Source organism: Python bivittatus, unplaced genomic scaffold, assembly GCF_059951505.1.
Source record: "Python bivittatus isolate LINGU-HERP-01145 unplaced genomic scaffold, Pbiv_v1 ctg000110_np1212, whole genome shotgun sequence".
NCBI lineage: Eukaryota > Metazoa > Chordata > Lepidosauria > Squamata > Pythonidae > Python > Python bivittatus.
This window is the reverse complement of record NW_028277045.1, coordinates 229635-251311: the sequence shown is the minus strand read 5'-3', so window position 1 is coordinate 251311 and position 21677 is coordinate 229635. Positions and strand designations below refer to the sequence as shown.

Below are 21677 nucleotides of genomic sequence, written 5' to 3'. Positions count from 1 at the left end.
CCTCCAAGCCCAAGCAAGGCGCTGTCCTGCACAGCAGGGCTTCCATGACGGCTTTCTTTTCAAGCGCTTCCAAGGCGGCTGCGAGGCGTCATGACGAATCTCCCCATGACGCTCTGGAGAAGCTCCCCAGCCAGGCCGGAGGGAGGACGAGAAAGACTTTTGGGGAAGAACGAGGAGGCGGCTGAGGGAAATCAGGCGAAGGGTGAATCATTCCCACCGCCACCGGCGAGGGGAAAGCGAGGGCGAACGAGCCGATGAAGTGGGCCGGCCGAAAGGCCGCAGCCCTTCTCCGCCGGCAGGTTGCCGCGCAGGCCGCGCCCCTTAGCGACCATCCGAAGAGGCCTTAGCAACGCGGGCGGAGGCGGGGCTCCCGCGCGGAAGCCTCGTCCCTCTTCTCGCGAGAGGAGGGCGGGCCAGGGCGCCAAGCGCGAAAGGGCGTTTGCGCCGAGTTTCCGAGGAAAGGATGGAATGCTCGTCGGAGGAGGCGGCGGCGGCGACGGTGGCCCGGAGGAACGCGAACTTACCTTGGTAGGGGAAAAAAAAAAAACCGAGGCGGGGGAGGGGATGCTCCGTTGCTAGGAGACGGGCCGGGCTCCTTGTTCCTTCTCCTAGGCCTCTGCGTACGCTCAGGAGCCCCTGCTCCTCCTTTGGGGTCCCCTCCAGAGGGCGGGGCTTAGCGCTGAGGTTTGCTCTGGCAAAGATGAAAGGAAGCGAGGGGCCTCACCCTCCCTCGCCCCGGGCCTGGGTGAAATATATATATATATTATATGTATATATCTATACACACACACACACACACACACACACACACACACAAATACATAAATACAAAGCCGAAATGAAAATTTATTTGATTTGATTGATTGATTAAATTTGTCACCCGCCCATCTCCCCCCAATGGGGGAACTCTGGGCGACTCACACCGACCATTAAAAACATAAATAGATATGAATACATGAAACATCAGTTTAAAAACACTTCTAAAAAAGGGGAAGGAGAGTCCAAGAAAATGAATGTTCCCAAGTCGTTGGGAAATGGGCATGGTCTGATGGTGAACGCGCATTTTATCCTTTATTGGCAGGGTAGAGAAGTACCGACCTCAGAAACTTGGCGATCTAATTTCTCATGAGGACATTCTGAACACCAGTAAGTATTCGACGGCTGTGCAAATATGTCGGTTGGTCTTTGCCAACACGCAGCTCCCTCTTTCCGAGTCCCCAGTAAAGAGGCTTCTCAAACCTGGAGGGAAGCTGTTCAGGCCTCTGAGAGCAGCAGAGAAAGGCAAGAGAATAGGAACTCGTGATATCTGTTGCTCTTGGAAATAAAACGATTAGCAAGGGGCAAAGAACATTGTTTCAAAGGCTGGGGGGCACTGCCCGTGGAGAATAAGTATCTTGTTTTTATTCTGCCAACACATTGCGGTAAAGAAGCAGCAAAGCAGTGGCTAAATGCCTCATCACAATAATCTTTCTCAGTTCCTGGCATCAGTGTACAACAAATGTACAGGCCCACTTATGAACCAACTCTGGGCAATGAGTGAGGCTAAAAACACAATATTTCATTCATTCATTTATTTATTTTCTCCCCCGCCCATCTCCCCCCAATGGGGGAACTCTGGGCGACTCACTCAGAACATTAAAACCATAAATATATATAAATACATAAACATCAAACGATATAACAATCAAAATCAATTGCATGGGGGAAAAAATGCGTCAGGTAGGGACGGTACACCTCCAAATGTTTGGGACTTCAGTTCCCATCATTCCCACCCAGTAGGAACAACAGCAAGGGGTTGTGAATCATCGTAATCCAAATGAGTGCTGAGTTGCTTTTATAACTGTCTCTTGTTATTGCCCCAATAAAAAAAAAATAGTAACATGGATTGGATCTCCTGTGCCATCTTGAAGTATTAGTGGGCCATGTAAGATAATAAAATCCATTATTATCCCTCCAGAATATCCCTCTATATTTATGGTAACTTTGCTGTGTAATGCAACATTTTGTTTAAAGCAAACGAAAGTTAACTTTCTGAAAAGAAACTATATTCACTGAATCCTGCCTCTTTGTTCTTTCAAAACATTGTTTTTCTAGTCCTGCCCCATTACCTCTTAATTACACCCTAATTCTTTCACTGACCTCACTAGATAGATGATGTGCTATGTTCAATCCAATTCTTGCTGTTGTTCATACCCAGTCAAATCCCATCCTGCTATATGCAATCACACATACAGTATAGCCTAACTTGCACAAATCTATAAAGACAGGCTGTAACCCTTCCGCTCTTTGAGCTTGTCTGCTTCCAGTGCAATCAATAAACCAATTTGTGCTTCAATGTAATGACATCAAAGGTACCTTTGGGAAAATTCATGTACAAATCGGTCAAATGCAAGGAATTCCATGCAGATAAATTGAGTGGCATGTTGAAAAAGAGAGAGATCGAAGAGAGAAGCCCATCTAGAAAAATAACCCCTATAGAAAAGCAGGCAGCTGTTGTATGCGTAGGAGGAAACTCTTTTATGATCATTGTGATTATGATTATTATTTATTAAATTTATATGCCGCCTGACTCCCACCTTTCCTGCTAGTTAATTACACTTATACACTGATTTGCAAAGCTGATGTACGTCGTGTGAGTTGGCACTGGCTCAGCATTTTGTCTCTCTTGCCTTTAAAATGCAAGCAGCCACGAGGGTATCGTAGAGTTGGAGGAGTAAAAATAAATAGTCGTACATGTGAAGCAGAAATGTCTTGTCAGCCAAGCAAAGGGTTTATTGCTTGTTGCTCTAGGCAACTGTACAATGGCATCTCTGCTCTCTCTCAACCAGTACAGAAGTTTATCAGTGAGGATCGTTTGCCTCATCTTCTGCTCTATGGACCTCCAGGGACTGGCAAGACTTCTACAATTTTAGCCTGTGCTAAACAGCTTTACAAAGGCAAAGAATTTGGCTCAATGGTTTTAGAGGTAACCAAAAGCTTCTGTTGCCTTAATTAGACTGGTGTCTTTTCTGTAGGGGGGACAAATTCCTCCGAGCACATTGTTTATTTATTTTGGAAGATTCTTTTCTACATACAGTGGTACCTCTATTTATGAACTTAATCCGTTCCGTGACTCTGATCGCAAGTCGAGTTGGTTGCAAGTCGAAGTAAATTTTCCCATAAGGTTCAACGTAATTACCGTTAATCCGTTCCGGCGTCCGCGGACCATGCGTCAGGGGCGGAAAAACGGCCGCTGAACACGCGGCAGGGCGGAAAAATGGCTGCAGACCACGTGTCAGGGGCGGAAAAATGGCCGCGGACCACGTGGCACGGGCGGAAAAATGGCCGCGGACCACGTGGAATGGGCGGAAAATGGCTCATAAGTCGAGGCGAGTTCATAAGTAGAGGTAAATTTTTGGGGCTGAAGCTGATCGTATCTCGAAAATTTCATAAGTAGGGGCGTTCGTAAGTAGAGGTACCACTGTACTTATATTTCTGACTCCCTGTATCCCATTTCAATTTTGGTTATAAAAGATGGAGATTGAAAATCCCTAGTAAGAAACCTTTGGGGGGGGGGGTGTAAAAATTCAGGAAAGGTCACAAGCCCTTGATCCATATCTACTTCCTTTCAGTTTACGAAGTGTGGTATATAACGTCAGATTTAACTGGTCAACAACAAAAAGGGGAAATTCAATTTCAAAAAGAAGGCTAATAAAATGGCCTTCTTTTTGAAACCCTAAGGAAGAAATCTTGCAAGCCGTTCATGACTTTAATAGCATGCATCTGACTGATACAGTCTCAAAATAAAAACAAATACAGTCGGGTGTTTTTAAGCACACACAGTGTTGCTTATATTTTTAGATAAAATAGCTGTGTTAGCCTTTTCTAGCAAAAAAAACCCCAAACCATCAATAACCTTGTTAAAGGCAAAGAGGCTTGCTGCATTTGTGCATCTCCGTTGGTTTCATCAGATATAGCATGTACAGGGTTATATTCTGTGCATTGGCTGAAGTGGGCCATGATCTCTGAAAGTTTGCATAATGATGCAGCTGTCCATCTTTAAGGTGTCATCAGACTTTCGTTTATATTCTCTCTTTCCCAAAGGGGTGAAAAACTGTTCTGTAACCCCACACCCCTGTCATAATACGTGTTACTTCTTCGTTTAGCTGAATGCTTCTGATGACCGAGGCATTGATATTGTCAGAGGGCCTATCCTGAACTTTGCCAGCACGAGGACCATCTTCAAGTAAGTTCCTTTGAGACCTTTCAGATCCTCTGAAAGTTGAGAATCCAATCCACTGGTTGGAAGTTGTTGGCCTTTTGGAATTCACTGAGTAGGTTGAAGTTCAAGTTACTCAGTCCAAACTGGATAGAAAGGAGAATTTCTTGGGCCGAGTTTGGGTTTCCACTGGCATTATGTTTAAGCATCAGGGTGTGTTTACTCAGACTGGGGAGAGCTTCTAGTGCCTACTAGATGATTATCCCCTACCCGGCCCTAAATTATAGTCCTGAAATAAGGATTCAGAGAGGGCAAAAAAAGACTTTTTCCTCTTTGAAAGGATGATGAGCATCATTCCAAACAAATTCCCAGACTCGGAATTCCTTTAATTCCAAGTTTATTCATTTTGCCCCAAACAACTGTTTGGTGGGTCTTAAAGTTCTAGTAAAAAACAAAGTAGATTCCAAATGCCTGAATTTTACCCACTGGTTAACTGTAGGAAGAATCTCTTTTGTTCAAAATCGTTATTATGCCTCTAGAAAGCAGTTGTTTTGTGTTGCCTGTAATTTAATCCAGAAACAAAAGAGGAAATCTCCATGTGCATAAGGAACATTAATTGAATCCAACTCTTTTCAAATATTAATCTTGCAGGGATGCTGTATAATTACAATGGCCGTATTTTCTTGGAAAAAATAAAGGGCAAATCTGAAAGAGGTTTATAAGGATTAAGAAAAATTGTTTATGTTCGTGCCTGGTTTACAGAGGAAAATTCAAGAGCAACACCAAGAAAATAAAGAATTAAATGAAATAAACCTAAAGGATAACTTGCTGAAATAAAGTACTGTCCTTTATAATAAAGGATGTATAATAAAAATGTATAACAGTAAGCTATTTACACAGAATGTAATGAAAACTAAAGTAGAAGAAGAGAACAAATGAACAATGCTCATTACTTTGATAGTGGTAAAAAAAAAAAAATCACAGAGCCCTGCTTTGTGGTAGTGGAAACTCAAAGCCACCCACACAACTCTTAATGTTCATGTAAACTTACAAAGAGAATGATCAGGTACAGTAATATAAACCCCAAACGTTGCAGAAAGGTTGTTGCTTATCTTGTAATCTAGCAAAACAACAATCTTCTGTTGAAAAGAATCAAAATGACGCAGCCGGAGACGCTAAGAGATGCGACCTCGGTGATCTTATGTCTCTGTGGGTTTTTTGAAAAAATTACTTACACGGATCATAATCCAAGTGGCTCGGACGCCACTTTATAACTCGATTTTGCAGAGAAGCACTTCAGTAGCCAGGGCTCATTCGCTCGGTCTTGTACAGAAAGACGCTGCCTGGACATTGTCAAAGACTTGAGTTCCTTGGAGAAAGACAATCTTGTGGTCAGCGGTGTGTGTATCTTTGTTTCCTGCAAATAGAGGGTTTAATCAGTGAAGGGGTGTGGGCGTATATGAAATCCATTTAAATTTCAGAGTTCCCAGTTCCTGTTTTCCTGTCCTGTTAGGAAAGGTTTTAAGCTGGTGATTCTGGATGAAGCTGATGCCATGACGCAGGACGCCCAGAATGCGCTCAGGCGTGGTGAGTTCCTGCCCTGCCCAGAAAGCGATGCTGGGTAGCTCATAGACACGACTGACGTTACTTTTGGCGGCAGCCATCTTGATCTGCTGCGCAACAGGATGACTGATGGTCTGCTTTAATTTTGCCATGAATTTGGTTTGTCTTCTTTCTTCAGAGCTTTGAGAAGTTATTTTTTATAAGGCTGCCTCCAAATGTGTATCGTGTAAATGTTTGTTTTCATACATCTCCCCAGTGATTGAAAAATTCACCGAGAACACCCGATTTTGCTTGATCTGCAATTATCTCTCCAAAATAATCCCAGCTCTACAATCCAGATGCACCAGATTCCGCTTTGGCCCTTTGACACCGGAACTCATGGTTCCTCGGCTGAAGCATGTTATTGAGCAGGAGAAGTGAGTAAAAAGCATTACAGAGTGACAGCGTGAGACTGATGTCTTGCTATCCCAATTTTCTGGACTTCTAACCCTGATTTCCTCTTCTCTGTTCAGTGTTCCATCTGCCCCATCAACTCATTGTTGGGAATATCAATGAGTAAGCTATTATTGTTCTTGTACTTCAGTGCTGGGCAGTCTTATTAAGCTCTATGGAATCCTAAAGCCAGAAAAAGCCATTAAACATGGACCCTCCATCCAAAGATGGCAGATGTGCCTGACTATCATAAAAGTTTAAAACTGCCAGAATCCTGGCAAAGAAGGCTGGAATAGTGTCCATTGGGTTAGGTTTTCATGGTTGTATGACCTTTTTTGTAGGATCACTGGGAGTGGTGGGTGCAGGAAACAGCAGGACTCTTGGCTGCCTATTTAATTCCTCCTTGATCTTTCAGCGTTGATGTAAGCGATGACGGAATGAAGGCCTTGGTGACCCTGTCCAATGGTGATATGCGCAGATCTCTGAACATCTTGCAGGTATGGCTTCCATACAGGTATGACTTCCTCTTTCTAACTTGAGACTACTTGTAGCAAGCACCGACAGCCCAATGTCACCTCTGTTCTCATCTCATGTTGGAGTATAGAAGGATGTTGGGAGGGTTCTGTTGGATCAGAGCAAACATTTGGTTTGTTGTAAGGTAGCAACTGCTAGGCATTGTAACAGGAGCTGTTGCCTTCGTTCCTACCTGTGAGATTCCTAGAAACATCTGGCCAATTGCTGGGAGAAATACTTGATTCAGTAGGCATTGGTCTAATCCAGCTAGGTTCTTCTGATGCTCGTCAACCAGCAACTGGCCCTCAGTGGATAAATGACCCTCCTCTTGAACAAAAAACAGTGATCTCTCATCTCTTCCTTCCTTCCTCCAGAGCACTTACATGGCCTTTGGAAAAGTGACTGAAGAGAGTGTCTACACTTGCACTGGGCAGCCACTTAAGTCTGACATTGCCAACATCCTGGACTGGATGCTGAATCTAGACTTCACAACTGCCTATCACAGTATCCTTCAGATGTGATAAATGTGCAGGTGGTTTATTGTATTCCCCCCCCCCCGCACACACACGTTTGCTGTGTTCCCCTGGGATTGGTCTCTGTGACTCTGCTTACTCATTTGGTGCCTCCCTTAGAACAGCATTTGGATTGTGCACAGGAACATCTCAGGGAGACTGTTCCTTTAAGCCATCTAGCAGGCAATATATTGCTAATACTTGTAAAGTATACCAGATTCCTGATTTGGGGGTACCATTGACTAATTTGACTGTCCTCCTACAATGTCTCCATTGTTGGGCTCCTGTATCTCTGCTTTCTCATTTCTGGTGCGTAGGTACCAGGATATTAGCAAAACAAGCAGAATCTGTAAGACTTTGTAGCAACCTGGAGACTGCTGGGGTTCCAGCTGTTCCATTGCATTCCCACCCTCCCAACAGACAGCATTTTAAATCCATTTAATCCTTTGGTGAGCTCTTTCATATAGATCTATCTGCAGTAGTTGCTTTCCAGTCCATAATAGCCAATATCCAAGGCAATATAATTTTCTTCCCTTAGCAGCCATTCCTCCAGGCTGCTTTTAAAGTAGGGAAGAGGCTGGGTTAACCTGGGTCTGACTCCCACTGGGCTTCATCAGCTACTTCCTGTAAATCGATCTTGCAGCTTCATCTTGCTAGAGCTTCAGAAGAGTTGACCCTTTGAATTGGGTAAGAGTATATTTCAGATTCCTGTGGTATTGTTTATTTTTAAAAAAATTAAATGGCAGACTGCCTAGTCGTTTTGGATGACAGGCCCTATCTATGTGTAGGAAAGAAGTTAATAAAACTCATGGGAGCAGGCTATACCCTTGAGTCCCGGTGGACCTGAAATAGTATCTCCTGTTACCTTCTCCTGCTCCCACTGAGGTCCTCTCTCTTTTCTGAGTGCTGAAAAGCAAAGATTTGCAATTGAAAGCCATATGGACCCTTGAGTTCCACAGGAGAGATTTGGGCTACAGCCACGCCATGGAACATGGCTCACCTTGACATTCTGCCCAGATATCCTGCAACTGAAAACGCTGAAGGGCTTGGCTCTACAAGACATCCTAACAGAAATTCACCTGTTCGTTCATCGAGGTAAAAGGGCTTTTGAGTGAGGGGGTGTCTTCTTTATTTTGTCAAATGTTTATTCCAAGCTAGGAAGGCTGGATGAGACAGAAATTTTGTGGATGCATTTTGTTGATTATTTCTGGGGCAGAGGCATATAATATCCTGGCTTGCAGAGATGATAAGAGAATGCCTTTGTCCTTCTGTGGGTACATATTCATAATTTTTGGGCGGGGAGAGAGAGGAAAAGGGGTAAAAGTTGAAGTATAAAAATGCTTCCCCAGGGGGAGGAATATTGTTTATTAAATTTGTAGGCTGTAGATTAGTACAATTCTCTGGGGCTATCAAATGAGAGTTCTTAAAATCTTAATTCTTATAGAAATGGCCACCTTACTGAGCTAGATTTCTTTGGAAACATTTAGTAAGACCACCTTGCTTGGCAGTAAGGTACAATGAATGGGAATCATCTTTGTAAAATGCAGTATGTGTTCTCTCATTAACCTACAGTTGATTTTCCAACATCTGTTCGGATCCAACTGCTGATCAAGATGGCAGATGTGGAGTGAGTATTCTTCACAGTGCATATTCCTCAGAGCATATTTTTTCACACGTTTAGGATGATGTAGACACAGATAGGCGAATATTTTATTAGTGTACTGACTTCCAATCTCTAGTAAGAGAGATGTGTATAATTTTTCCTACAGAATGTTTTGCACAATTTAGGATTATGAAGCAGAACCAGGGACGTGTTGATTCAGTGTAAAGTTTCTCTATGCACTATGAGAACTAGAAGCTTGCTTCCTTACAGAAAGCTGAATTTTCCTCATCCCTAAAGTGCAGAGCTCCAGCATCACAACATTGTACAGACACGCAGCTTACTGCACACCTGGCCTTAACACATTTCACTCCAACCTGAAGTTTCTTTAACATTGTAGGAGGTTCTTTACAGGCTGAATATGTTTCTTTAAAAAAAAAAACACCCAGCATAGATAGATCATCTTCCATTCCATTATCTTTCAGACACCGCCTGGCTGTGGGGACAAATGAGAAGATCCAGCTAGGGTCTCTTGTGGCTGCCTTCCAGATCACCAGAGATCTGATTGTAGCTGAAGCTTAACCAAGCTACTTTCCCCCCTGTCCAACCTACAGCTTGGCTACTTACTGGTTTGTGCTTAGAACTCATCTGAACCGATTTCCCACCAAAGACTTAAATTGTGATTCTGGATGTCCTCCAAAGTGGTGCCCTCAGTGCTTCCTTGAATCCTACCGGAGAGCTCCCCTCTTGGTCAGCTTGTCTCAGCTTTCCAGGACTTTCTGATTCTGCTTCACGGCACACGGAAGGTTCTTGTGTTGACACCATCTTGGGCTCTTAATTATTTTCCTCTAATTTTTGACAACCGTCTTTATGTGCCATGTTGGAAAAGAAGAGTTCTTTGAGGGCCTCTCGAACTATGAGGGAGAAATTCCTGCTCCTGTCCAAAACCATTATTAATAAAGTTAATTTATAGCACCCTTCCAAGATTAGAAAACATGATCGCATGTATATAATAATGTTTGCTTCGTTAAAAGCTCATTCTTTTATTTCTACATGAATGATAAAGAAGGTGGCATTCTAGCTATAATACATCATGTTATCTTTTAGAGCTATGCTGGATAATGGCAATTTGAGCAGAGAGTCATGTGGATGAAGCAGTTCTCACCTCTCCCTTAAAGAAATAAAAGCCTTTTCAATTATATATCTGAGGTCGCTTTTCTACCTAGCAAATTAATTATGTAAAGGCAAATGAGCAAGAGTTTTACAGAAGCTGCTTTTGCATCTGAGTTGAGACATATCACATCAACTCACAATTCTATTGCTTCCCCTCTCATCATGTCCTTGCTTCAAAGTGATGGTTGAACGAGCATCTTTTAAATCAGGGTTTTTCAAACTTGGCAACTTTACGTTGTGTGGACTTCAACTCCCAGAATTCCCCAGCCAGCACGAAGTCCACATATCCTCAAGTTGCCAAGTTTGAAAAACACTGCTTTAGATTCATTAGATTTAATTCCTCTAATATACAACCTGCTAGGGACTCTGGATTATGGGTGTTGAAATCCAGACACGAAAAGGCTGACACATCAACTATCTTCTTTCTGCAAATGGTTTGAAATGGTAAAATCCCGTGAAGACGAGAGTTCATGAGCTGCAGAACAGAGGGGCATTGCAGTGTCCTCTCCCTACTCAAAAAAATATATTGGTATTTTTCAAAAGGAAAACAATAAGGTATTCTAACCCAAACCCACCCACATCTAATAAGTGAAAGAGGAAAAAAAAGAGAAAAATACATAGGAAATTCCTCTTTAATCAGTTTGGTCAGAATAACTACCAATCTAGATAAACAAGATTTCCTTTTCAAGTTGCTTCAAAATGAAGATTCTCCTTTATTATGTCCCCCCAATCCACAATCATGTAATTGGTTCACAACATCTCGATACATTCACACTAGCACCTCATTAAATTAAGCTGCACCCTGATCCAACACCAATCTCATATAAATACATTTATATGAAGTTATCACACAATCATATCATTGGAAGGGACCTCAGAGGTCATGTAGTCGAACTGCTCAGTGCTGTTTAAAGACATCTAGTGACAAGGAACACATCATTTTAGGCTATTACGCTGGTTGACAGCTCTTATTATGAGGAAATCCCTAAAATCTACCTCCACAATCAACAAATGATCCCCTTTCCAACCATCTGATAGATAATTCGGTTAGGCTTTATCCAGGATAGTTTACACAAACTGGGAAGAGCAAACCCTTGATTCCCATCTGCCCTAAGATCTTTGCATCCTGCCTCCAAGTGAACATTCTGACCATTTATTAAACTCTCCACTGGTGAGAGAGAGAGAATTTCTAGGTCCTCTGAAGCATCGCCACGCTTCTGTTCGGCTTCTGTTCTAACTTGAGAAATCTCCCACTGCTTATCAATCATCACTAGTTTCGCTCTCTGATCTTCCAGGGGGGAAAAAAGCCCAAACTGCTCTGAAAGCATTAACCTTGCAATGTACCTCTCTGCTCATTTAGTGAAAACGAAGTGTTTTCCCCAAATCTCCCCATTCAAGCCAGAGAAAAGGCAGAGCTTTCACTTCCACCTCCCTGTAAAGGACATAAGTTTAAAAGCTTTACCCAGTAGTGCAGTGTTTCTCAACCTTGGCAACTTGAAGATGTGTGGACTTCAACTCCCAGAATTCCCCAGCCAGCCATGGTTGAGAAACACTGTAGTAACAGAGAAACAGGAAAGATTTCCAGTCCCACATTTGTTTTGATGGAGAAGATTTGATGGAGAAGATTTGATGGAGAAGAAAAAAACTGGTTTTTCCTAGGCAATGTAGAAATCAAAAACCAAACCACTGCAGAATGACAAGGAAGTGAGCATTGGCTGACTAAATCATAACACTCCACAATTGTTTCCTTCTGTGTCCTGAGATGCTTTTTCTTTTAATGTCCAAGAGGAAGTTGTTGGCATCAAACCCGCATCCCAGAAAATCCTGGGAGGGTAACTGGCAAACTTTACTCCACCAACAACTCTCCCATTTGTTCCATGAGGCTAGTGCAAAAAAGACAGCATTTGCCCAACACATCCCTTGGCCTTTTCCCAGCTAGAAAATGGCGTGGCTTCATAGCCCAACATCCAAAAGCACAAGAGTTCTGTCTCGTGTGTGCTGCATCACACAGTGCCATTACGAGGAACCGGCAGATCACAACCTCACCTCCTTTCAGCCAACATCATAAAGTCCTGTAGGTGAGAAATTCCTTCATCTTCTTTGGAATGTTCAGTCCCTGAACCTGGTAGCTTGTGAAGCAACCACGGAGGACTTTCCGACATAAGTGCTTTAGAGAAGACAGAGCGTGAGGAGCTGTCCAAAACTGCGCGTGACCATCTCTGGTCCTGCAACATGAAGAGAAGGCAGAACTGAGTTGATTAATTAGACCTCGCAGTCGGCGGCAGCCTCAAGCCCACTCTGGTTATCTCCAAAAAAATTAATTAATTAATTAAAAATTAATTAATTCTAAAAAATTAAGGAGGGATGGACCTGATTAGGACTGATCAGAGACATCCAGCAAATCCCAAGATGACAGGCTAGATTGGGAAACACCCCAGAAGATGACAATGGCATGAAAAGAATATGGATGTGTCAAGTCAAAGTTGGAAGTTGACCTTAACTCCAAGGAGACTTTATTTGTGTGTGGGGGTGTGGGTGCCTTCGAGTCAGTGTTGACTCCTGGTGACTGCCTAGACAAGTCCCTGCAGTTTTCTTAGCAAGACTTTGGAAGTCGTTTGCCATTCCATTCTTCCTGGGGCTCAGAGAGAGGGACCAGCCCAAGGTCCCTCAGCTGACTTCCATGCCTAAGGCAGGACTAGAACTCATGGTCTCCTGGTTTTTAGGCCAGCGCCTTAACCACTACACCAAACTGGCTCTCTAAAGGAGGCTTGACTACTCAATGGTTATATCCCTCTAAAAAAAACCTTGTAAGGAATTTTGGGCTTAGAGGTAATGACCAGGTCCAAGTCATCCAGTTGCACAGATGATTACTAGACTCTGCGTGGCTCACCGCATCCAAATTACAATTAAAAACATAACAACAGAGGATAACAGCCTGGAGAAAAACCACCACAGTAATCAAAAACACAACAGGGACTCTGCTAACACCCTTGGGCTTGAATCTGGGTTTTCCCGATCTTTCTCCACCACCTCCCATCACAACCCCTTGGTACCTTCTGGATAGGTTGCATTTATAACTCCCAGAGTTGATCAGCACTACGGCAGTCTTACTCTGGGTCTTAGCAATACACGAGTTCCTTCCAGAGGAATGAGACAGAAGAGTTGGAGAGCTAGAAATTTAATTTTCATTTCTAAAAGATGTATGCCCCAGGGCTATTCACCAAGAACTTGTCAGCAATTTCTTAAAAGCAGCTGTGCCTTTTCCCAGGATCATGCAGGCAGCCTCCATGCTGCAGGATGATCCCAGGAACAAGACAAATTTGGTTCAAGGAGCTGTTGGCAAGTGGTACATTAACATCCCTGCACACTCCATACACCTTTTCTTTCAAGATTCTTGGACCTTCTTTTTTCCTCTCTGAAACAAACTCCCCACCGTTCTCCACAAGACGTACCCTGTTGCGATAATCCCACCATGTGGAAAATAAGTGCAGCAGAGACCATTCTTCACAGGGGCAAAGACAACAGGACTCCCAAGTTCTAATGCCCAGATCCGGAGGAGCCTTAAAGGAGATAAAGGAAGATACTTGTCTTCGAAAATTGAGTCAAAGGGCCTAACTGAATAAAACAAGTCTTCTCAAGCTTCCATATGTTTTGGATTTCCAAGTCCCATTCCTCCTAGTCAGTGTGACCTCATGGGACCTGTAGGCCAAAACATCTGGAGAACATCAGCTGACACTGCCTCTCAAATGTTGGCCAACTCTGCAAGAATTCTTTTCAACTCCTAGAGGACAGTTCAATTGAGATCCCATCTCCAAGGCTTATGTGTCCCAGGCTTATGGGTCAGGAGAGCTGTTTGGTCTTGTGCCCCACTGCTTTCGTCCTAAGTAGTGCCATGTTCAAAATTACGTCCCCACCAAAATCTTCAGGATGTGCTTATTTGCTGAATGTATTGGCATTCTCTTACAATCATTGCTCCCCTGCTATCAGCCAGTGTAACGCCTAGAACAAGCAAGACCAGAAACGGGGCTAAGACCAGACTGGTCCACCACAATAACAATGCATGTTTCAACTGCTCCTCTTGCTGACAAATGGACGGCCTTAGCCTGTTAGGACACAGGAACTGTGGTGAAAAAGCTTTGGAGGAACCTGCAGTTTGACCATGACCCATTTTTGCTCTCGATTAGCGCCTCTAGAAATTGCTGTCCCTTTCAGTATAACTGCAAAAGGGGAACTTTCTTCTCCAGAGTTGGCAGAGAGAAAACGTCAGCCACGGAGCCTAGTTTTGCAAACGCTGCCTACCGCCTTTGGGTCCATCAAGGATCACCAGGCTGCGGTCCTTCTAATAGGACAGTACTCCTTCGGTGAACAAATATCCCTATTCTTGTTTAGGTTCCAAAGCATAAGGACTCCCTAGCCAAAAGAGCTGGCCGAGTACGGTGCTTTAAGCACAAGAAGATGGAATTACTTCCTGCATTCCCATAGGCACAATGTCTGGGAAAGGATCCATAGCAACGTAAGCACTTGAGTTCTACCTCGGAGCCTCTCACCTGTCGTCTGCCACAGTGGCAAGGTAGAGGCCTTCGGGTGAGAAGCACACAGACCTCAGGGAGCTGGTGTGGAAGTTGCCACCATGGTCCACAGCAGGTTGCAACGGAACATGCCTGGGAAGGAAGAGAGACAGGTTGGAGTCTTCCTTCTAACTCATCTAGGGACTACCAGCTGCTAACGGAAAGCCCCTGTGATGGAAAGGCTGGGAAAGACTAGTCCCTACATCTCTCATCATCCGTGAAATCCTTTCTCCTCCTAAACACTCCGGTTTCAAATAGTGCAGAAGATGAAAATCTCTTAACAGAATCCCAGTTGCAAGAAGAGTATTAGAAACCCTTATCTCAATCCAGAAGAGATCAGGGGAACCCTATTTCCTGACAAATGATAGATACCCAGGTAATAGGCACAAGATGATCTTCCCAACAATTCAGCCATAAATAAATAAACACACACACATGTGTGTGTATGTGTGTATATATATACACACATATATATGTACACTCATATGGACATACACACATATGAGCATTAGGTACGTATGCTGCCTTGAGCTGACAAAAAATAAAGACAAGATGTGTGTGCGTGGGTATGTGTGTGTGATTTATATATATTTCTGTTGTGGTTTTGCTCTGCTCTTCTACGTTTTCCTTTGGGCGGTTTAATTAAATCTAAGTCTCAAAACAAACCATGGGACGTTTAATCAATCAGCAATTTGGAAAGCTAAAATGTTGGCTGGATTAAAAAAAATATATGAATTTGGGGAGGAGACTTCCTCATTAGAATTCCCTAATGAGGTAGCCTTCTCCCCAGATGCATTTTTAAAATCATTTTAAGCACCAGCATTATTGGTTTTCTAATATAGAGGAAAGGGGTCATTTCTCTGACTACGATGTGCTAGTGTCCTTTCCAAATGTCCAGAATCGTTTGGACCACCAAGCCAGATCTGTAGGGCTTGCCTTAGGCCTTCTAGGGAGTTGCCACCTTCCTTACCAAAAGGATCTTAGTTGATCCCCTGTACAGGGATCCCAGAGGATCACAAAGGTGTCATACGAAGCAGTGGCAAGAAGAGCCGAGTCTGGAGAAAAGTCACAGGATGCCACACAGCCTTGGTGGCCTTCTAGCTTTCGGAGGAGGCAATAGGAGCGCATACTCCAGAGCAAAGCCTGATAGGGAGAACACAGGCCAAAGTAAGGACAAATTGCCACCAAAGATCTATACCAGCCGCATTTCTCACAGTCAACAACACGGCCCTTTCCGTGCAGGCTAAACTCACCGACTTCTCTCCAGCCGCTGAGCAGAGCATTTGGCCATCAGGAGAAATGGAGCAACAGTAAACCCATTGCACGTGTCCAGAAAGCACTTTCAGTTGCTTCCCTAGAAAAAAATAGAAGGGGGGGAAGGGCGTGAAGCGGGGTTTACAGATCGGCAAATCCAGCATGGACCTCCCCAGACCTAGGCTGGATTTGCACAATAAGCTGGTGAAGTGGAAGAGTCTGTGATTCAGTGGGTTAAACCCAACCACTGTGAGATTATGTGTTTGGAAACAGTGTTAGGAATCCAACCATGAGTACTTGGAGCGCTGTGATGATCACTCTAGGTTTGGTTAGAACAACCTTGGTGGCTCAGCTGTGGATCACCCATTCTTTATTTGTTAAAAATAAATCCCACCTTTCATACACAAGGCAGTGAAGATAGCACTCCCTTCTCCTGTTTTTGCAAAGTTTGTTGGCCTGAGAGAGAGACTGGCTCCAACAAAAGAGAATATATGTAGAACAGGGTTGAACTGTGGAGTCCTTGGTGCTCTCTAGGGTTCAAGAAGAAGGAACTACCAAGGAGGAAATGACCAAGAAGAAGGAACTACCAAGGTGGAAACTACCAAGAAGAAGGAACTACCAAGGTGGAAACTACCAAGAAGAAGGAACTACCAAGGAGAGAACTACCAAGGAGAAAACCACACCCCCACCAACACAGGCAAGCTACTGTATATAAACAGGAAGTCAACCCCACACTCACCAGCACTGATGATGCTACCTAGTTGGGTAATGAAACGTCTGCAAGCAAACCACCAAGCTCAGAGAGCACCAAGGACTTCAGGAAGACTGGCCTAAAGTTCTCCAGGGTAGCTTCTGGAGCTGAGATTAGACTTGGCTTTCACAGTGCTGGACCACCACTTTAAATGCTACAAGGAAAAGACTCTGACCAGAGACTCCACAGCTCGTTCTTACCATTTTGGCCAAGGTCCCAGACTCGAAGCGTTTTATCTCGGGATGCAGAGACGAGAATGGAACAGCTCTTGCCGGGCGCAAAGCTCAAATCCCTCACCACATCTTGGTGGCCCAAAAGGTTGAAAAGCAGGCCCCCTGCAGAGGTGGAGGGAGCAGACAAAAGAAAATGACACCTCCCTCCAAAGTGGGGTGTGATGCGTCCATTTGAGATTCGTGCAATTCTTAAACGATGTGACGTGCATCCATAATATTTCCAGAGGATCGCTTTGCTAAACAACAGAAATTTTTGCAAGGGGTCTAGAAATCTCACCTAAGCTTATAAATCTAAACTCAGTTTACCACCTCAACCTAGCAATTGCCCACCTCTTTGCTAAGCCCAACAGGGACTGCTAAGGGTTTGAAATAGAAGCAAAAGATTTTTCACGCTTCGGGAAAGAAAAACAGGACAATGCTAATACTCCTATCTATTCCAATGTTTGCTTGCTTGATCTGTCTGTCTCTCTGCCTGCCTACGTACCTACCTGTATATCTGCCTGCCTGCCTGCTTGCCTGCCCTATCCATCCATCCATCCATCCATCCATCCATCCATCCATCCATCCATCCATCCATCCTATCCATCCATCCATCCATCCATATATCCATCCATCTCCTATCCATCCATCCATCCATCCATCCATCCATCCATCCATCCATCCATCCATCCATCCATCCTATCCATCCATCCATCCATATATCCATCCATCTCCTATCCATCCATCCATCCATCCATCCATCCATCCATCCATCCATCCATCCATCGTCTCTCTCCCTTCCCTCCCACAAGTCCAAAGGTTGTAAAATAGGCAGAAACTGGAAGAAAACCTGGGAAGGAGGCCATCAATGCCAAGAACCCTTTCGGAGAGTGAGGAAACAGCCCGCCTGCCTCTCCTGTGATCCTTAGCAAGCACAGAGAGATAACAAGAATTCTGCTTCCCTCCTGGCAGGATCTGAATCCAGCTGGGGAGCTCTCTTAATTTCTGCTCTGAGCTGCATTAATGACCGCCTGTCAGAGGATGCAGCAAATTTTGCTCACCAGGGGGCACAGGCAATTCATCCCTGTTGATGCTTTTGGAAGAGCCAATTAGCTGTGTTCATAATCTACTTCCTAGCTCTCTTAAACATAGCAGCTGCGTTACTTAATGCGCACAGTGTAAATCTCTTTCACACCCCAATTTTCTTACATGCAACACACACACACACAGACACATTACATTAATTGTCCTTCAGACCAGGAGTCCCCTTTAAAATAGAGATCAAAATGCTGGGTAACCAGAGGTTGCAATCCAGGAAAAGGTTTGTGTTTTTAGACTGGAAAGGGTGTGTAATGTTCATTACAAAGACTGATAAGGATTCAGGATATGGTTTTGTAAATAGCTGCCCACAAAACGTTTCTGTTATCAAGGAGAAGAACCACCCCTTTGCCAGTTTACAACAAAGTCGTCCGAAAGAAGCTGGAAAAAGTCTATCTGTACATTATGGGGGATAAATTGGTTCTCGACTGGAAATAGCCCAGTGGCTGAAATTCTTCTAACATTATCCCTTGCATTTCAATCAATCCTGTTAAAAAAGACTCTTAGGAGAATCATGCTTGGACAACTTTCAGCAGAGTCAGCTGCCAAAGAACCGGATAGCGAGGCTGGATGAAAGCAGGCTTTGCACATGTGCCCGTATCCACAAGCAAATTTGCCAAGATTCACTTGTATTTCAGGAAATAACAGGGCCAGCTTACCTGTTTGGACCTCCCAGACTTTAATCTGCCCATCGTTTAATCCTGTGGCCAGGATCAAGCAGGAGGGAGTTGCCTCCTGCCGGAGATTCTTATGTGGTTGGGGTGGCAACCATGAACTGAAAGCCAGACCCCAGACAATCTGCCCACATTCCAACGTCTTCTCCTTGGAGCCACCATAACCCCTGAGCTTGGTTTTGGCACACTGGTTCTTGCGCTCCAAAGCTTTCCTGTTGCTGTGATGGTGGAGAAGAAGGGAGAGAAAGGAAAGAGATCTCTGAGCTAGAAAAGATCCTTAAAGTTGCTCCCTCCCTTCCCCTCGAGCAAGATCTCCCAGCTTCCTAATGAATGAATAAACCTGGAAACCCTGCATGTCTCAGGAAGGAGAACGGGTGCAAAACTTGGGAGAAATTATTTTCTCTCAATCCCACTCCTGCAAACAGGAGCCTCTACACCAGTGTTTTTCAAACTTGGCAACTTTAAGAGGGGTGGACTTCAACTCCCAGAATTCCCCAGACAGCATGGAATTCTGGGAGTTCAACTCCACCCCCCCCTTAAAGTTGCCAAGTTTGAAAAACACTGCTCTACACCATTTTTCAGGGAATGGCGAGGAACGTTTGCTAAAAGCCAGGCTCTTCCCCTTTCCTTTGTCTGCTAGTTTTCTAACCTGCAAGGTTAACTGAGGATTTGATCCTTGTTCTAGCCTACCCAGTTTGTCTCCCTTTCCCTGATCAGCTCCTTTTCTACCAACAAGTCTTCCTGAGAATACTGGGAGTCCAAAGCACTTTCACCTTGTTCTAGCCCCCATCCTGGGAAGATGGCAGCCCATTCCCATATGGACACTCACTGCTCAGTCCCCTGTAATGGCCAAGGGAGAAGCTTGACCACGCAGTGGCCCTGCGACCAGGCAAACCAGGCCCCATCGGGGGAGAAGGCCACACTCCAGGTCTCACAGCTGGATTTCCAGTCGTGCTGTTGGGGTCGCCCCGGCGTCAGTTGCGCCACAAGGAGGGCCTCTCCTGGAGAAGAGGAAAGCTGTTGTGTTACAGAGCAGACCCCTACGTACGTACGTACATACCGCAAACCTGAAAAGGCAGCCAATACCAGGGTCCAACTCTACGATAACACATCTACTCCACCTCTCCATCTCATACGTAGCCATCATACCTGCACACAAAGCTCCTTGCATCCCCAGGGCTGATTCACCAGCTGGAGACCAGCTCCAGATTTTATTTCATCTTCTGAAATTAGAGAGAATCCCCTCCCTGTCTGGCTGTTAGGGCAGCTTTTTCCTGGTGGAAACACCCCTGGAAGAACAGAGCTCCCATCGGGATTGGCAGAGAGCCATTTTTGCTTTATCGCCCACCAACCAGAGCAATCTCTTGGGATCCTTTCCTGGCAATAAGGGTAGGAAGGGAGGGGAGAGAGAGCCAGGTTGGTGTCGTGGTTAAGGCACCAGGCTAGAAATCGGGAGATCGTGAGTTCTAGTCCTGTCTCAGCGCAAAGCCAGCTGGGGGACCTCAGGCCAGTCCCTCTCTCTCAGTTCTAGGAAGAAGGCGGCCAGGGCGAACCACTTCCAAAAATCTTGCCAAGAAAATTGCAGGGACTTGACTTGTCCAGGCAGTCCCCAGGAGTCAAGACGGACTTGAAGGCATTAAAAAAAAAAAAAAAAGGGATCCAGACTGGTGTAGTGGTTAAGGTACCAGGCTAGAAACTGGCAGGCCGCGAGTTCTAGTCTCACCTTCGGCACAAAACCAACCGCGTGACCTTGGACCAGTCCTTCTCACTCAGCCCTGGGAAGAAGGCAGGGCAAACGACTTCTGAAATCTTGCCAAGAAAACCGCAGGGATTTGTCCTGGCAGTTTCCAGGAGTCAAGACTGACTCAAAGGCACCCCCCAAAAAAGGGAGGGGAGGGGGGGAGAAGCTGGGGCCGGGTGGTATCTTGGAGACCCGAACTGGAGAAGATCTAAGGATCCCTTTACGGCTTGGATTCATTGTAAGAGGACAGGCGTGTTCGTCTACGGTGCCACCCGCCCCCCGGGCGTCCGTCCGATAGCACCTTTTCCGACTCAACCACGGGATGAAAGCGGGCGCCTTCGTGCGCTCCGGCGACCAGAATCCGGGCCGTTTCTCGCCCGGGAAATGCGGGAATTGCCCCTCGCCCAGCCACGCTCTGCCTCCCCGGGCGCGCAGGGCGATCGGGAACGGCGCGCCCGCCACTCACCCTCCGCCGCCGTCTCTCCCTCCGGGAGCTGCCGCGGCCGGCGGCGCTCGGCCGGCGGCGCTTCCATCCGGGGCGGCTTCCTCTTCCCGTGCCCGTCCCTACCCAGGAGGAGTCATATGACGGGCTCGGTGCGGAGGGGAAGCGGACGAGGGCGGGCTCACGAGCCGAGTCCCAGCCGGCGCGCAGCCGAGAGACGGGGCGGAGGAGAGGCGGAGGCAAGCTCCGCCCCTGCGCCACTTTTGCGCCCTGGGCGCACGGCTTGCTCCGAGTGGGAGGTGGGTTACAGCCGCCGCAGGCAGCAGAGTCGGCCGGTCGGTTTACTCGGAGGTTGCAGGGCCCTGACTCCCTTTCTGGGGCGCCCGTGGGCTGCTTTTCCCAAGCTGGCGCTGGCTTGACCCCAGCTCCCGTCATCCACAGCCAGATGCAATTTGGGGGAGGCGTAGTCCAACTCGCCTCCGGCAAGGGCCAGCTTGGGGAAGGCGGGAGTGGAGTCCTTGGTGCGCTCTGAGCTTGGTGGTTGGCTTGGCGACGGTGCATTACCCAACGAGGTCACATCATCAGTGACCTATCAAGTTTGCACTGATGATGTGACCTCGTTGGGTAATGAGACGTCCGCAAGCCACCCACCAAGCTCAGAGCGCACCAAGGACTCCACAGTTTAACCCTGAGCTACAGATCCTCTCTTCTATTGGAAGGATGGAGTAGCGAACAAGATGTTTAGGCACGTATGTGTGGATCTACACATACACGCACGTATATACATCCTGTGAAGTCCTTGGGGTTCTCTGAGTTTGGTTCTTTTCTTGCCAACGTTTCGTTACCCGGCTAGGTAACATCTTCAGTGCTAAAATGGGACGTTACCTAGCTGGGTAATGAAACGTTGGCAAGAAAAGAACCAAGCTCAGAGAACCCCAAGGACTCC

General features: G+C 45.6%; 2 protein-coding genes across 5 annotated transcripts; one reads left to right on the top strand and one right to left on the bottom strand.

Annotated features, from left to right (window-relative positions):
* The first annotated feature begins 388 nt into the window (after positions 1–388).
* On the top strand, positions 389–10019 carry RFC5 (replication factor C subunit 5). Of its 2 annotated transcripts, none has more exons than XM_088136635.1 (11): positions 389–528; positions 1082–1146; positions 2829–2965; positions 4146–4225; positions 5712–5785; positions 6018–6177; positions 6609–6690; positions 7081–7210; positions 8236–8313; positions 8791–8845; positions 9304–10019. In XM_088136635.1, exons 1-11 carry the CDS (start codon positions 464–466, stop codon positions 9398–9400), a joined length of 1023 nt encoding a protein of 340 aa, XP_087992761.1. In that variant the 5' UTR covers positions 389–463; the 3' UTR covers positions 9401–10019. The 2 variants fall into 2 exon arrangements, with proteins under 2 accessions (XP_087992761.1, XP_087992762.1); XM_088136636.1 differs by having other exon boundaries at positions 457–528; positions 2834–2965.
* Positions 6692–20894, bottom strand: WSB2 (WD repeat and SOCS box containing 2). Of its 3 annotated transcripts, XM_088136633.1 has the most exons (10): positions 20756–20894; positions 19378–19549; positions 18534–18766; positions 16765–16899; positions 15813–15913; positions 15530–15702; positions 14539–14652; positions 13444–13551; positions 12038–12216; positions 6697–6815 (listed from the first exon to the last, which is right to left on the bottom strand). In XM_088136633.1, the coding sequence occupies exons 1-9, from the start codon at positions 20820–20822 to the stop codon at positions 12054–12056; spliced, it is 1266 nt and encodes a 421-aa protein (XP_087992759.1). In that variant the 5' UTR covers positions 20823–20894; the 3' UTR covers positions 6697–6815; positions 12038–12053. The 3 variants fall into 3 exon arrangements, with proteins under 3 accessions (XP_087992760.1, XP_087992759.1, XP_087992758.1); XM_088136634.1 differs by lacking the exon at positions 15530–15702 and having other exon boundaries at positions 6692–6815; XM_088136632.1 differs by lacking the exon at positions 6697–6815 and having other exon boundaries at positions 10606–12216.
* Between the last annotated feature and the right edge of the window lie 783 nt (positions 20895–21677).

Bases quoted from the DNA above. Each gene is read 5' to 3' on its own strand.
- RFC5 (XM_088136635.1), top strand. From the start codon at position 464: ATGGAATGCTCGTCGGAGGAGGCGGCGGCGGCGACGGTGGCCCGGAGG. The intron at 8,314-8,790 runs GTAAAAGGGCTT...ATTAACCTACAG, and splicing joins TCACCTGTTCGTTCATCGAG to TTGATTTTCCAACATCTGTT. The intron at 8,846-9,303 runs GTGAGTATTCTT...ATTATCTTTCAG, and splicing joins ATCAAGATGGCAGATGTGGA to ACACCGCCTGGCTGTGGGGA.
- WSB2 (XM_088136633.1), bottom strand. From the start codon at position 20,822: ATGGAAGCGCCGCCGGCCGAGCGCCGCCGGCCGCGGCAGCTCCCGGAG. The intron at 18,767-19,377 runs GTGAGTGTCCAT...CCACCATCACAG, and splicing joins CCATTACAGGGGACTGAGCA to CAACAGGAAAGCTTTGGAGC. The intron at 14,653-15,529 runs GTAAGGAAGGTG...CTTCCTTCCCAG, and splicing joins GATCAACTAAGATCCTTTTG to GCATGTTCCGTTGCAACCTG.